Source organism: Anguilla rostrata, chromosome 14 (genome assembly GCF_018555375.3).
Source record: "Anguilla rostrata isolate EN2019 chromosome 14, ASM1855537v3, whole genome shotgun sequence".
Taxonomy (NCBI): Eukaryota; Metazoa; Chordata; class Actinopteri; order Anguilliformes; family Anguillidae; genus Anguilla; species Anguilla rostrata.
In genome coordinates this window covers 20,592,615-20,605,042 of record NC_057946.1, presented here as the reverse complement: position 1 = coordinate 20,605,042, position 12,428 = coordinate 20,592,615, and the positions used below count along the sequence as shown (strand labels likewise).

Genomic DNA, 12,428 nt, shown 5'->3' with positions numbered 1-12,428 from the left:
AAATACTCACAAAAAGTGCAAACCCCACCTTCTGGTCATATTGGCAGGCTCAATTACACCAGGCAAGATCAATAGAGCACAGAACAGTATTTGAATCCAAAACAAATACGTATTTTACCCAGGTCTGAAGGGTAGACTCTTCTTAAAAACTTCTATATTTACTTTTTTCAGGTAGCCTTGGACTTTCTACAAGGCTATCAATGGTTTAGTACCTGTAGTTATCATCTCTATTTGGGTACCATGTTATGTCATATATTACGTTATTATGTTTTAGTATCTTAACACAAACTCTCTTGAAAACTCAGATCCTTAGCAGATGTTTAGAAGACTATTCGAATGTCCCTACAGTTACCCTGTTGGTATATGTAGCAGCAACATATAAGTGTATGAATTCTGAATTGTTCAAAAATGTATCTTCTTGGTTAATACATTACAGATTTGACACATTTTTACTATGGACTCCTTTAGCATAATATAGCCAGTTGACACTTTATTTTTAAAATAGACCCTGAAAACTTTATTCAGAGGCTATTATTTTCAGGAGATTAATGTGTTGATAGTTTTAACCCCATTGTCACCTGCCTTAGTTTCCTCTGTAGCCTCATTCCATTTTCATTTGGCAAATGAGGGCGAATGAGCTGAACATTTATCAACTAACAAATGCATTTCCACTAGACTATATGAGTGGTTTTAAGTTACTATGCATATAAAGTAACCTTTTCATCTGTTTTCATGTCTTCATTGTGCTGTTCTACATTTACACAAAACCATGTTTTTCTGTTCTTTTCTGTTGTCTATCTTTCTTTGTCTTCCAAACTAAACACCCTAAAAATGTGTTTTTCTAATGTATTTGTCTGTAATCATACTTCACACAGGCATTAGTCATCACAGTTAAACACAAGTACAGTGGCTCTGAAATCAGGGTGCTGTGCGTAGAACATTTTGATCTGCTAAAAATTAAAAGATTATTCATATTTCTGCAGATAAGAATCAATGTTTGCCAGTATTCTTTCTATACCATTGCCATTACTGAAGAGTTCCCTTTTTTATACTGTAATGTTTATTTTGTAATCCTACATGAAAAACGAATGTGTAGGTTTAATATAATGTTATTTCTATTTGTACAAGAAATGGTGCTTATCAATGTTCCAATAACAACAATTATGGTTTATATTTGATTTATCATTAGATAAGGAAAATTGATGTACATCAGTCATGTCACAATAGAAATAACATTAATTGAAGCCGATAGGGTCCAGTAAACGATTCTGTGGAAGAAAGTATAAAGACAAGTATCAAAATGAATTGATGGTCGATGCTTTGCTCTTGTGTTTCCTCCAGCCCCCTCCGCAGATCTATGACAAACAGCTGGATGAGAGAGAACACTCTATTGACGAGTGGAAAGGTAATGACTCTGCACAGCCCACTCAAAGAGGACAGTGGTCCCAGTTCCCAAGTGCACATCATACAGCTCTCTGTCCTGGAGACACCGTTGCGTGATGAATTCAATCTTCCAGTTGGGCTAAGGGGCACCGGAAAAATATACACTCTGGGAAAGTGTTTGAACAGTTACAGTCTATAAGTCAATCAATCTACCGACCAACTGTGATGTCATATAGCTGCATTTACAAGCTGGCTTTCACAAAGTGCTTCGCAGTGGTGTTTTTCAGAGGAAATCAAAACAGAAAAAGCTAAACAGAAAAAAACCCATTTGAGCCAATTTGGTAAAATTGTGAAATGATTCCCTGCCCCTTAAAAAGCGATCAAGCTCAGCTCTTGGAAAATGATCAGATACATCAAACCAATCATTTATGAAACACCATCACAAGAGCCATTTGTACAAAATAACCTGCTTAAAAACCCTTACATTCATTTTCAAATGCTTATGAGCTAATCTCATAGAGTTTAAATGTGTATTCATATTAAATATGTAGTTAAAATCATTGTGGTCAAGTACTAATTGTTTTCAAAGAATGACAGAAGGTGCCCTTTGAGCATGAGCATTTGAGCTATATTAGGACTTAATAATCACAGGAATAAAGATGTTCCCATAGAGATGCAAAGAACGGAACAGCAACTACTGTACAGCCCAGCGCTTCCATTTTGAGTAGCGAGTCATAAGTGAAATATGAGCCTTGTTGTTTCCAGCTAATAAGATTGTCACGACTGATTATCACTTAGGCCAAAACATTACATCATCAGGGAAAGGAATCAGTTGATGTCTGAAATGTATTTCTGTGTTAAATTTGCCTTGTACTTTTCTCATGAGCAGGTAATATAGAGCCCTGTAGCGATGCTGGGCTTTTTCATTGGGGTTTCAGTTAGGGCATTGAGTAAAATGTGGTCAGAAACTGCAGCCTTCATTTTCTCTCGCCAAGAAATGTAAATCTCATTCCTGCTATTTAGTGAGACATTTTTTATTGTGGCAATAGATGTACAGCCCACCTAAGAATGTGGCTCATGAGTGACATTACAGCATTGTCTCTAGCTTCAATGACATGGCCCTTGGTCTGAAATTGAATCTTAATGATGGCATTTATAGCTTTTTCTGGGCAACCGATGATTGGCCCTGCCATTGCTCGAGAAGGGAGGATTTCTGCCAACGGGGAATTCCCAACCTCATTACGCAATAAAGACTCATTTGCATGTTCCAAGCACTGAAAGTTGGTAGAAGGAATGTTAGCTAACTGAGTAGCAATAGCTCTTAAATTTTGCCTTAAAATCTTGCTCTTGCTTATAGAAACTACCTGCCTGATTTTTTCTCATAGACTAGTCTAAGAAAACTTTATTCCATTAAAGTGTGGATGAAGTTTTCCAATTAGTCTGAGGCATTTTGCAGATAATTAGAACAAGGGCAGTGGAACAGACTTGCATTGATTTTTCAAGCAAACTTTCCCTCTCTCCTTTTCAGAGCTAATCTACAAAGAAGTGATGAACTTTGAGGAGAAAACGAAAAATGGCGTGGTGAAGGGACAACCCTCTCCTTCAGGTACTCTCAGTGCATAACCTAATCCCTCTGTAAGTGAATTTAAACACTAATTGGGTCCACGTGTAACCGAGAAATCCATTGTGCGTAATCCATTCGTTCTTGTATCTCATTGTGTTTCTGGAATTACCCAAACTGAATCAAATGAAAGCCTGTAAGCTCTTTGTATTTTCAGGTTGAATGCATTTATCTGTTGATGTGTGATAAGCTGAATTGTCTAATTTTCTAATGCAAAAATATGTGTCTGGTTGTTTGTTGTATATTTCAGTAAGGTTTATGCGTGAACCACGGAGACCTAAATTTTGTTGTAAATTTCTGTAAAGTTTATGTGTGAACCAGGGAGACCTACTGCCCAGTGGGGCAGATGGCATAGTGCATTGTGCTTCCACATCAGTGTGCGCATACGTCATGGTTTGAGGTTGGGGTCCTTGGTCTGTGTTCCCGTCAGCTTTTCATAGATACTGTCTATCATCACTCCTCAGATTGTTCGCTTGCTGTGAACGTAATTGTGCCCTGCAATATTTGCAGCAGTGGAATGTGTACTGTAGATCTGAGGAGACTTCTCAAACACCACACTTTGTACTTTCCCCTTTACTACAAACTTAGGATCATGTCAAAGTCCATGCAGTGAATCTATAAACCAACCTTAAATAGGATGGGTTTTCAAATATTTGTTTCCATGAAATGTAAAATAAAATTAATTAAGGATTAATGTATTCTGTTCCAAGTACATTTTGTGAACTAATTCTAATGAATTTACAAATATACATCTACCAGCACTTGAGGCTGTTATCAAAGCAGCATGTAATCTCAGATTTGAGCATTAGAGGGCAGTGTGTAATAACATTACTTAGTGAAATGGATGACCCTTTCCTCTGAATATTACCAAGAATTGAATATCTGGATGAAGACACACTGCATATGTCTGCAGATATTGTTTGGCTGTTTTTGGCAGTTATTAGAATTAAAAATCCTGACCCCACTTTGGAACAATGAAACTTCACCATACTTCTGAGCTGATTCACAGTGTTTGTATAACTCTGCAGTCTTGTGACTGGACAAAAATCAATAGATCCTGATTTGCTGCCTGTTTGGAAGGGGTCAGTCAAATTGCAATTGCTGACTTTTAACAGGCCGGTTTCTACAGCGACTACTATATAAATGGAGGATTGATGGTCTGCTTGGGCACAATGGATTTTTGGGGGGAGACACTTTAGTAGAGCGGGGGTATTCTCTAAGACAAAGCACTTATTTCAGCACTGTCATCCTTCTTATTTTCCTTTTAGAAGATGAAGTATTCACATTTGTTTCTCGTAAGCACCACCTAATGGAAGAGCATTTGCAGTGCATTTTACATGTAAGACTGAAATGTTGGAATAGTATGGCCATTGGCCTTTCAGTAGTCTGTGGTAAAAACAGAATGTATGGTATTGATAAATGAATTCCACAGCACATGTCCATGATATTAAAATGAGGTTAACGAAAAACAGATAAATGCTACTGAGAAATGAGCTACTAAAGCAGGAGACCTCTTTATTTATTATAGTTCATTGGTTCAATTACAGCAGATCAATGGGGTGGACTCACAAGATGAATTATAGTTGAGAATACTCATGGTTGAAAATACTTTATTTTGTTCTTCCCCCACACATTTCAGAGTTATTTACGAGATCGCCAAACAATCAATGCAAGTTAAAGATGAATGTTGCTCAAAGCTGGTGGGCAAATGTGTTGGGAGAGCCAGTAATAATAATCATAATCATGAATATAACCAATTTTATTTATTTGGCAACTCTTATATTTAATTTTCCTTGAACTAGAAAGACAACTAATACATCTAATATGTGTTACCTCTTATGCTTTTGATACAAGAAAGACAGCTAACACAGTGCATCTATTATCTTATACATATTAAGTGCATGCAGTTTTAAACATGCAATGAACCCCCTAAAGGTCACAAAAGCCTCTGTGGTAACTAGAAAATGGTTGGATTAAATGAATAGGAAGAGCTGCTGTAACATGCCTTATGTTTAATACTGAGCACTGTGCCGCATATGTTGTATTTTCCTCAGACTAAGATTCTGCTTCACTCAGGTTTTCACATTGTGCTTACTGGATCCATTTTGCCTTTGATAAGCTTGACTTTGCAGAATGGGTGCCCATTGCAGAAAGCAAAAAAGGGCCTCTTTTCATTTTTGTTTTCATTTTTATCTCTGCAAGATTTTTCACCTTCTGGTTTTTCACCCTCTTCTTGTTTTTATTCTCTGGGTTTGGCGGATTGAAATTTGAAGGACAGAGGTCAAATTCAAATGCTTCCTATTTGTGAAAATGCATTACTGCAAACTAGACCATTTCGATTTGAATAATTTTGCCAAAAACTGATTTGGTATGTCAAAACTTTATGTATGAATGAGGCCATTTTCCAAGGAATTACAAATGGTTGCCCCTGTCTTAGACTGCTTCTATTTGTAATTCACTGATGAAAAGATTCAATGTATTTGCAAGAAAACATCTCCACCTAGTGGCCAATATTTTAAGCCACGACCAATCATAACAGTTTGAGATTTTAATTATGTGTATTTGCTCTGATTGTGAGTACATTGCAAAATAGTTATGTCTCACTATATATATTCATTGTGTGCTAATATTATATAATACATTAATCGGTACATTAATACAGCATACTCATGCATACCTGTGATACTGTATTTGCATTGCAAAACAAATTCCTGGGGCCACGTGGGTGGTACTGTACATACAGATGGACCATTAGACCTTGACATAGTACTCCATGGTCTTTACCATACCAGTGCCAAAATGTTACATATGTACTGGGAAGCACAAAATGGTAATAACACAACTTTTCAGATGAGAAAATGTCCAATAAGGAAGTGCGTTTGATTGGCCCTAATGCATCACGACTGCACGTCACTTCCCCTCTGCTGGACAATGAGCGAGTGACTCTGACCAACGACCCCACCCTCAACTCATATTGTGTCATTCCTGACCTACTGTGGCTGTTGAGTTTCTTAACGATTGCATTATACACTGCTTGCTGGACCTGCTCTTTTTCGTTTTAACCCCGTTGCTGTTGATTCTCTTAGCGCAGGTGCAGCCGTGAACAGTAGCGAGAGCCTCCCTCCATCCTCCTCCGTCAACGACATCTCCTCCATGTCCACCGACCAGACCCTGGCCTCCGACACCGACAGCAGCCTGGAGACTTCTGCAGGACCCCTCGGGTGTTGCAGGTGACTAGCCGCCTGCCTGCGCAACCCAATGTTCTTCAGAAGGTGAAGTGCAACAGAAAACTAAACAAAAAACGGGGGGAAAAAAACAACAGTTAAGGAAACCGAATAAAACTAAATGAATCAAAGCCTGCAGTTTCACTCTAAAGAAAAACATGTATAAGGGAAAAAAATAACAAAAGAACAAAAAAGCTGAAATGTATATTTATAAACCTCTAGTTGCTTTGCTTATATCTTCCCCCTCATACAGCAAAAAGAAAAAAGAAAAAAAAAACGTTACAAAATGCTTAGACGGGCATCTTTCTGTAAAGTGTAAATTTACTGGCTGATAACCAACACCTCTGTAAGCTTCTGTGCTGTTTGATGTGGCAAGGTGAGCCTTTCTGTTCATGAATACATGAGCATCCCCCGCATTTCCCCCATGTTACAGTACTAATAGTTGATAATGTTGCGGATTGGTTCTGAGACAGATTGGCGTGTTTGTGTGTGATTATCCTTGGGGCAGGCTGACACAGCGGCCGGTTTTATTTTTGTATATATGTAATTCTGTACAGCTGCAGGGCACCTTGAGTGGGACTGATGGCCAGTATTGGAAGTTTTTGCGCACCTTGCCACATCACCAGTTTGACCTGAGTTGCCCTTGCCTGTAGTCCTGCATGACTAAAGAAAAATGCTAATTATATGATAAATAAGTATAAAGACTTTTGTTTTTTAAACCATGTAAGCAATTGAACTTTTCGACCTGGGTTGTGAAAGTGGGAGTTCTGGCAATGGATTACGCAAGCTGCAGGAAGCAATGGTGAATACTGTCACTGTCACTGGTGAGCTCAGTCCTTTTTTCTTTTGGTTTGTTTTTATTTCATTCTATTGTAGCTGCTTGTGTTTGTAAAAAAAAATCCTCTGCTTCACTGCACTGCTACACTGGCCGTCACACATTTCTGCATGCCATGATGTCATAACATGAGGTGTGGTCACCTCTGTGGATGATCTCCTTTGCCACACCGATTTGGAGAAAGGAATGACTGTAACCTTATAGGCATGCTATACTGAGAAAGGCACAGAGCAACTTTTGAGCAAGCGCAGAGATGAGAAAAGCTGACCTCATTACCAGATGCATTGGATTCTGCAGGTTACAATGAAGCTTTTGCCACATATTCTCACCGTACCACTTTTTTTGTTCTATCATTTGTTTGTTTTATAGAAAGGGAAACAAGTACAGTACACAGACTACCTAAAATCAGAAGAACAGATGGTTTTATTTTTACTTTACTTATTTAGAAAAAAAAACATTTGGCAAGTGCCTTTGAAATACAGTTTTCTGATCCCAAACTGCTTTGCAAGAATCAACAGAAAAGAAACTGGGACTGGAAATGAGCCATTAAATGTGGCTGATTCAGTCATCCAAGTCATCCAATATAGAAAGTAAACGTAAGACAGTCACTGGCTCTGTAGCTCTAATGGATGTGGGTATGGCACAGTCAAAGGAACATGGCAGCCACATGCTGTTTCTCACCAAAAGCATGACAGTACGATATAGCCTAGCAGTATGCAGCTTTACCTGCCCATATGCTGTTACCCACTTCACATTTGGTATCATACAGTAGTACCTTCATCTATAATCACTTCACTCCGGAATATTCATTCTGTCGGCTTGACCTTCAAATAACCATTATTTTCATGTGTATGGTGACAGTTATCATATAAATGTATAGCAATTTCCAAGTTTCAGCCAATCATAATATTTTCGTTATGTTGTTCTGCATTTGTAATTCATTATGGGTCATTGTTTTATGACTGTTTATTCAACTTTAAAAAGAGATTACTTTTTCAGAATCATTATTTGTGATTTATTATGTTTGACTCATTCGTAGGACTGCTGTTAAAAACAATTCAACTGGGGAAGACACTAAGCATAGGGAAATTTGACAGACTCATGGAATGCTTCAGAATTGCCTTCTTTAAAAATTGATTCTGTTTAGGCTGCAAGACATAGCTGTCATTGTAATGTTTATATGCTGATATGTTTGATGTCAGACAGAGACTATTGTTATAACTTTGTAAACGTCTTAACATTCATTTTGTGGTTTAAACCACATAATATTTTTGCCATAAATGTTTTGAGCCCCAGCACAGTACCATGGCGCACACTTAGTAATCAGATGTCGTTCTTTGCTTTAAGCACACTTTGTGAGGTAATTTCTGCACTCCCTGGTAATAGAACATATTGTAATGTTTGTTTAGAGGTGTTTGCAGCGTAGGGCTTATATGTTCAGTGGGCAACAGATTTGAGAATTTACAGGTCACAGGGTTTAGATTCATCTGTCATTCCATTATTTTACAATGAAGTTAGGGAGAACATTTTTTTTTTTTTGCTTTTGTTCAAAGCTTGCCATTAAGAAAGAATATTAAATGTGCATGACCAATGAACTTGAGTTGCAAGTCCATCCCAATATCTCTGTGCAAAACAGTTTGATATTGGGAACATTATATTCCATTTTTGGTTTCATCTTGTCAAATCTGAACTCATTTCAATTAATTGTGTCTGAACCAGGCATTCTTTACAGTGATAGGAATGCCGATGTAGAACTTGAGAGATAAAATCTTGTCCAGCAAATGAAAATTGAAAAGGAGATTCTATACCTAATTTGCATATGCACAAAAAATAATTTTAATCATTCTTGGGGGTTCGATAGAAACAAAAAAGCAACTAAATTAATCATTAAATGGAACAATATCAGCTATATGTATGCACACACACACACACACACACACACACACTCACCAATTCATTATTTTTGTCAATAGATTCAGGAAGCCGGTATTTGAGCTGCAAGATTTATTTATAACATTAAACAGAACATGTGTAGAGGTACACTGCAACAGATTAAATCCAACTCTTCTTTCTTGGAAGTCACAGCACAGATATGAACATGTGTAATGAAGATGAACATAGTACGTATGACTTTAATGTATTGCATGAAAGAAGTCTTTTTTATTTAGATGAGGTTGTAAAAAACAACATGACCCCCTCGCTAATGTAATTATCATGTCTTGAAGGTTTTCATCAGAGGAACATAGAAATGAATCAAGCTCTGTTTTAGACAGTTGTAAGCAAAAAAGCTTACAATTTCTTCTACAGAATAGTTTGAGATAGTACTGAAAACAAACCCAACAATTCCTGAACTTTTGTTTGAATATGTATCGCCCATAAAAAAAGGTTCATTTGTCCCCACTGGCAATTTTTTTCATATTTATTTTTCATGTTTCATATGCATGATTATGTCTTGCCTAACAAATCTATTGTGCACTTGTAATTATTCTAAGAGGCCACAGAAAGAGTGGTTATGCAGATGTAGCCTAAAAATGTTTCTATTTTTGCTCTCTTCCACACTATCCTGCATTACGCAATAGTTCATCGAATGAGAACGGTCCCTTAAAGCGTCAGCAATGGCAATTTAACACTTATGGTGTAATCTGAAATTGGATGACAGGTTTCTTTTCACAAAAAGACAAGACACAGCCATTTATAAATTCATGGTGAGAAACTAACTGGCTTCTTCATAATGTTGCTGATGTTACCAGAGATAATTTAACTGGTCTCAAGTGGGCTAAAATGAGACCAAACCCATTCAACTCCATTAGTTTTTTTTAAAGAGGTCACCTTTTTACAGTGTGATACACATCTTGACCCAAGTATCTTGCATTCAGGTCATGGGTACTTTATTGTGTTGGTTATGTAGAATATCAGAAAGCTGTTTGGACTAAGCTTGGGGGAGGTCCATTAAACAATATATTGTGTAAAATGGGGTAAAAACCATAGAACTGCTCAGGTAGATGTTTTTGATTTATTCATATTCATTTGTTAAGTTTCACATTTCACTGGTTAAGCATACCAACCATTTGGACTTGTAATCCCATTAATTTTGATCAGGATAACCAAGCCATTGTTATTGCATGGAAAATAGCTGCAGCATAACTGTAGATAATATTTTCATAAATCAGACATGGTATAATCACAATGGTAATATAGATAAAACATTTCAGTAATACCTTTGGAACACTTTGAGGCAAGTATGGCACATGTCACATATGGTTCAGATGGCCAGTGTGTTCAAAGAACAAACAGGGGTCACTCAGAAGTTCCAGAGAGCTGCTCGGCCTATTTGCAAAGGGACTGGGAGAGATTAAGAAATGGGGTAAATGCATTACTTTTGATTCCGATTGCTTTAATGCTAATTATTCAAAATTCATCATTGATCTGCATTGAAAAAATAGCTTCTACTTCAAAACAAAGGCCTGTCAACCAGTCTACTGGTGAGTTTGATGTGCTATTGTACATTTTATACAGGACATTTTTAACTGGTAGAACCCATGTGTCTTTAGGCACGGGAAGACACTTAGGGTTTATTCTGAATTAGATTGTCATGGAGGTTTGAGTCTCTCAGCAACAGAAATACAGTCATACAGGGATGGTTTGAAATGCAGTAGCTATAAGGTTTTTTAAAAACTTTTTTAAGAATCCTAGACTGTCAATAAAACAAACATATTACCTTAACCATTTTTTCCAGACATTAATTAAGGTGCTTTGGGAATGTATATTTTCTACAATCTTTATTCTCTCAAAGGAAATGCATGGCAGCAACATCATACCTATTGTGGAGGCTCAGCAGTGAATGTACATTGTAGTTTCTATGCTGCAATATTTTTTGCTGCTTTGCTTGATATATATGGCTAGTGAAGTTAGCATTCGTAACTGACATCCTAAGAAACTAAATTTGATTTTGCGTGGCACAGGAACCAGGTAATTAAGGTAATTATTTGTAAACCAATTGCTGTTTTACTTCATTTTAGTTTATTTTTTGTTTTTAGTGTGCATTGAAGGACAACCAGACTTGGTATGCTCTATTCATTTATTCTTTCAAGGAGTCCATTTTAAAATATTCTCTGGAGTTAACATGTGCTCTTGTCTAATCTTGATGTGTAATTGTCTACAACAGGATGACATGGCTCCAGCATGTAAACTGGAATAAAAAGTACATCAGTTTTTCTTTAAAACTAGATTTAGAAGCATATATCTTTGTGTCATTTCCAATTCACAGATGAGAATAAAATGGGTTAAAAAGGAAGCATCATTTTGGAGCCTTAGTTTAATCATAAATCACGGTCTGCCTTCTGTTTTCTTTCCTTGTCTGTGAATAAACTACAGTCAATTGTAATTTCATTATTGATAAACATCAAAAGTATAGTAAACATGTGCATGTTTTTGAGACAAGCAATTCAGCCAGTAATACCTAAGGCTTTCCATACCATTGCTTTATTCTCTTCAACAGTACTGCCGTTGTACTAACGGAAAGGAATCTTTCTCAAGTCATATTTGCCCATCATCTCTGTGTTAAAACTCTCACTATATCACTTTAGTCATCCCTGCCAATCACACAGGTCATTCAACACACAACATACCAGCAGTGCAAGAAATTTCAATGGTCTCTCTCTCTCTCTCTCTCTCTCTCTCTCTCTCAAAAACATCATGGTGCAAAAACAGACATTTGGGTAGGTAGGATGATGAGTGGCTTTCCCTTACAGATGAAAACTATATGAAAAACTGTAAAGTTGGATTATAAAGGCTAGAGGGTTTTGTTTTTGTTTTGTTTCAAATAAAGTGGGATTTCTTTGAATTTTTTTCATATTTTCTGTACTGTCAGTGAATCATTCTGTTAAGATGTGAGACTGAAATGTCTGTTTTTGGTTCATACAGCAGTTCTTTGTAAAGTCTGACAGTTTATTCAATCTCCAGCTCCAGGTTAGTGTTTCAATCCAATAAACTGAATTAAACAAATGGTTAAAAAAAACAACAGAAAACTTAAGCACTCAACATTTTAAAGGTACTGTGTATGTAAAAATAAATATATGTATGTGACTGAAAATAAAAAGAAACTTTGACCTTGGGAATGATCATGTCTTTATTTTTCAGTCTCTGTGTTCTATTCTGTATTATATATAGTGTTCATTTTATTTCACATGGTTTGGTATTTTGGCTATTTCACAGAAATGTGGCATTAGCACTGCTTAATACAGCAATAGCAATATTTCTCATAACCTCTTGTGATGGACAGTTTAATTCTTCTTAATGAGTAAGTTGTGTTTAGCTGTGTAATTGGATGAATCAACTTTTTTCAGTCTGAAATTTTTGTGTTCGT

The 12,428-nt window shown here is 36.7% G+C and overlaps 1 protein-coding gene across 9 annotated transcripts in view; it reads left to right on the top strand.

The window, feature by feature from the left end:
- mapk10 (mitogen-activated protein kinase 10) overlaps positions 1-12,176 on the top strand; it is a 70,583-nt gene extending 58,407 nt beyond the window's left edge. For 6 of the 9 annotated variants that reach the window (XM_064309100.1, XM_064309098.1, XM_064309099.1 and 3 more), the window contains 3 exons: positions 1,342-1,405; positions 2,912-2,989; positions 6,096-12,176. In XM_064309100.1, coding sequence (XP_064165170.1) covers positions 1,342-1,405; positions 2,912-2,989; positions 6,096-6,238 — 285 coding nt within the window. In that variant the 3' untranslated portion in view covers positions 6,239-12,176. Of the gene's footprint in view, positions 1-1,341; positions 1,406-2,911; positions 3,019-6,090 lie in introns of all 9 variants that reach the window. The other 3 variants (XM_064309103.1, XM_064309104.1, XM_064309106.1) reach the window with 3 other exon arrangements.
- The last annotated feature ends 252 nt before the right edge of the window (positions 12,177-12,428 follow it).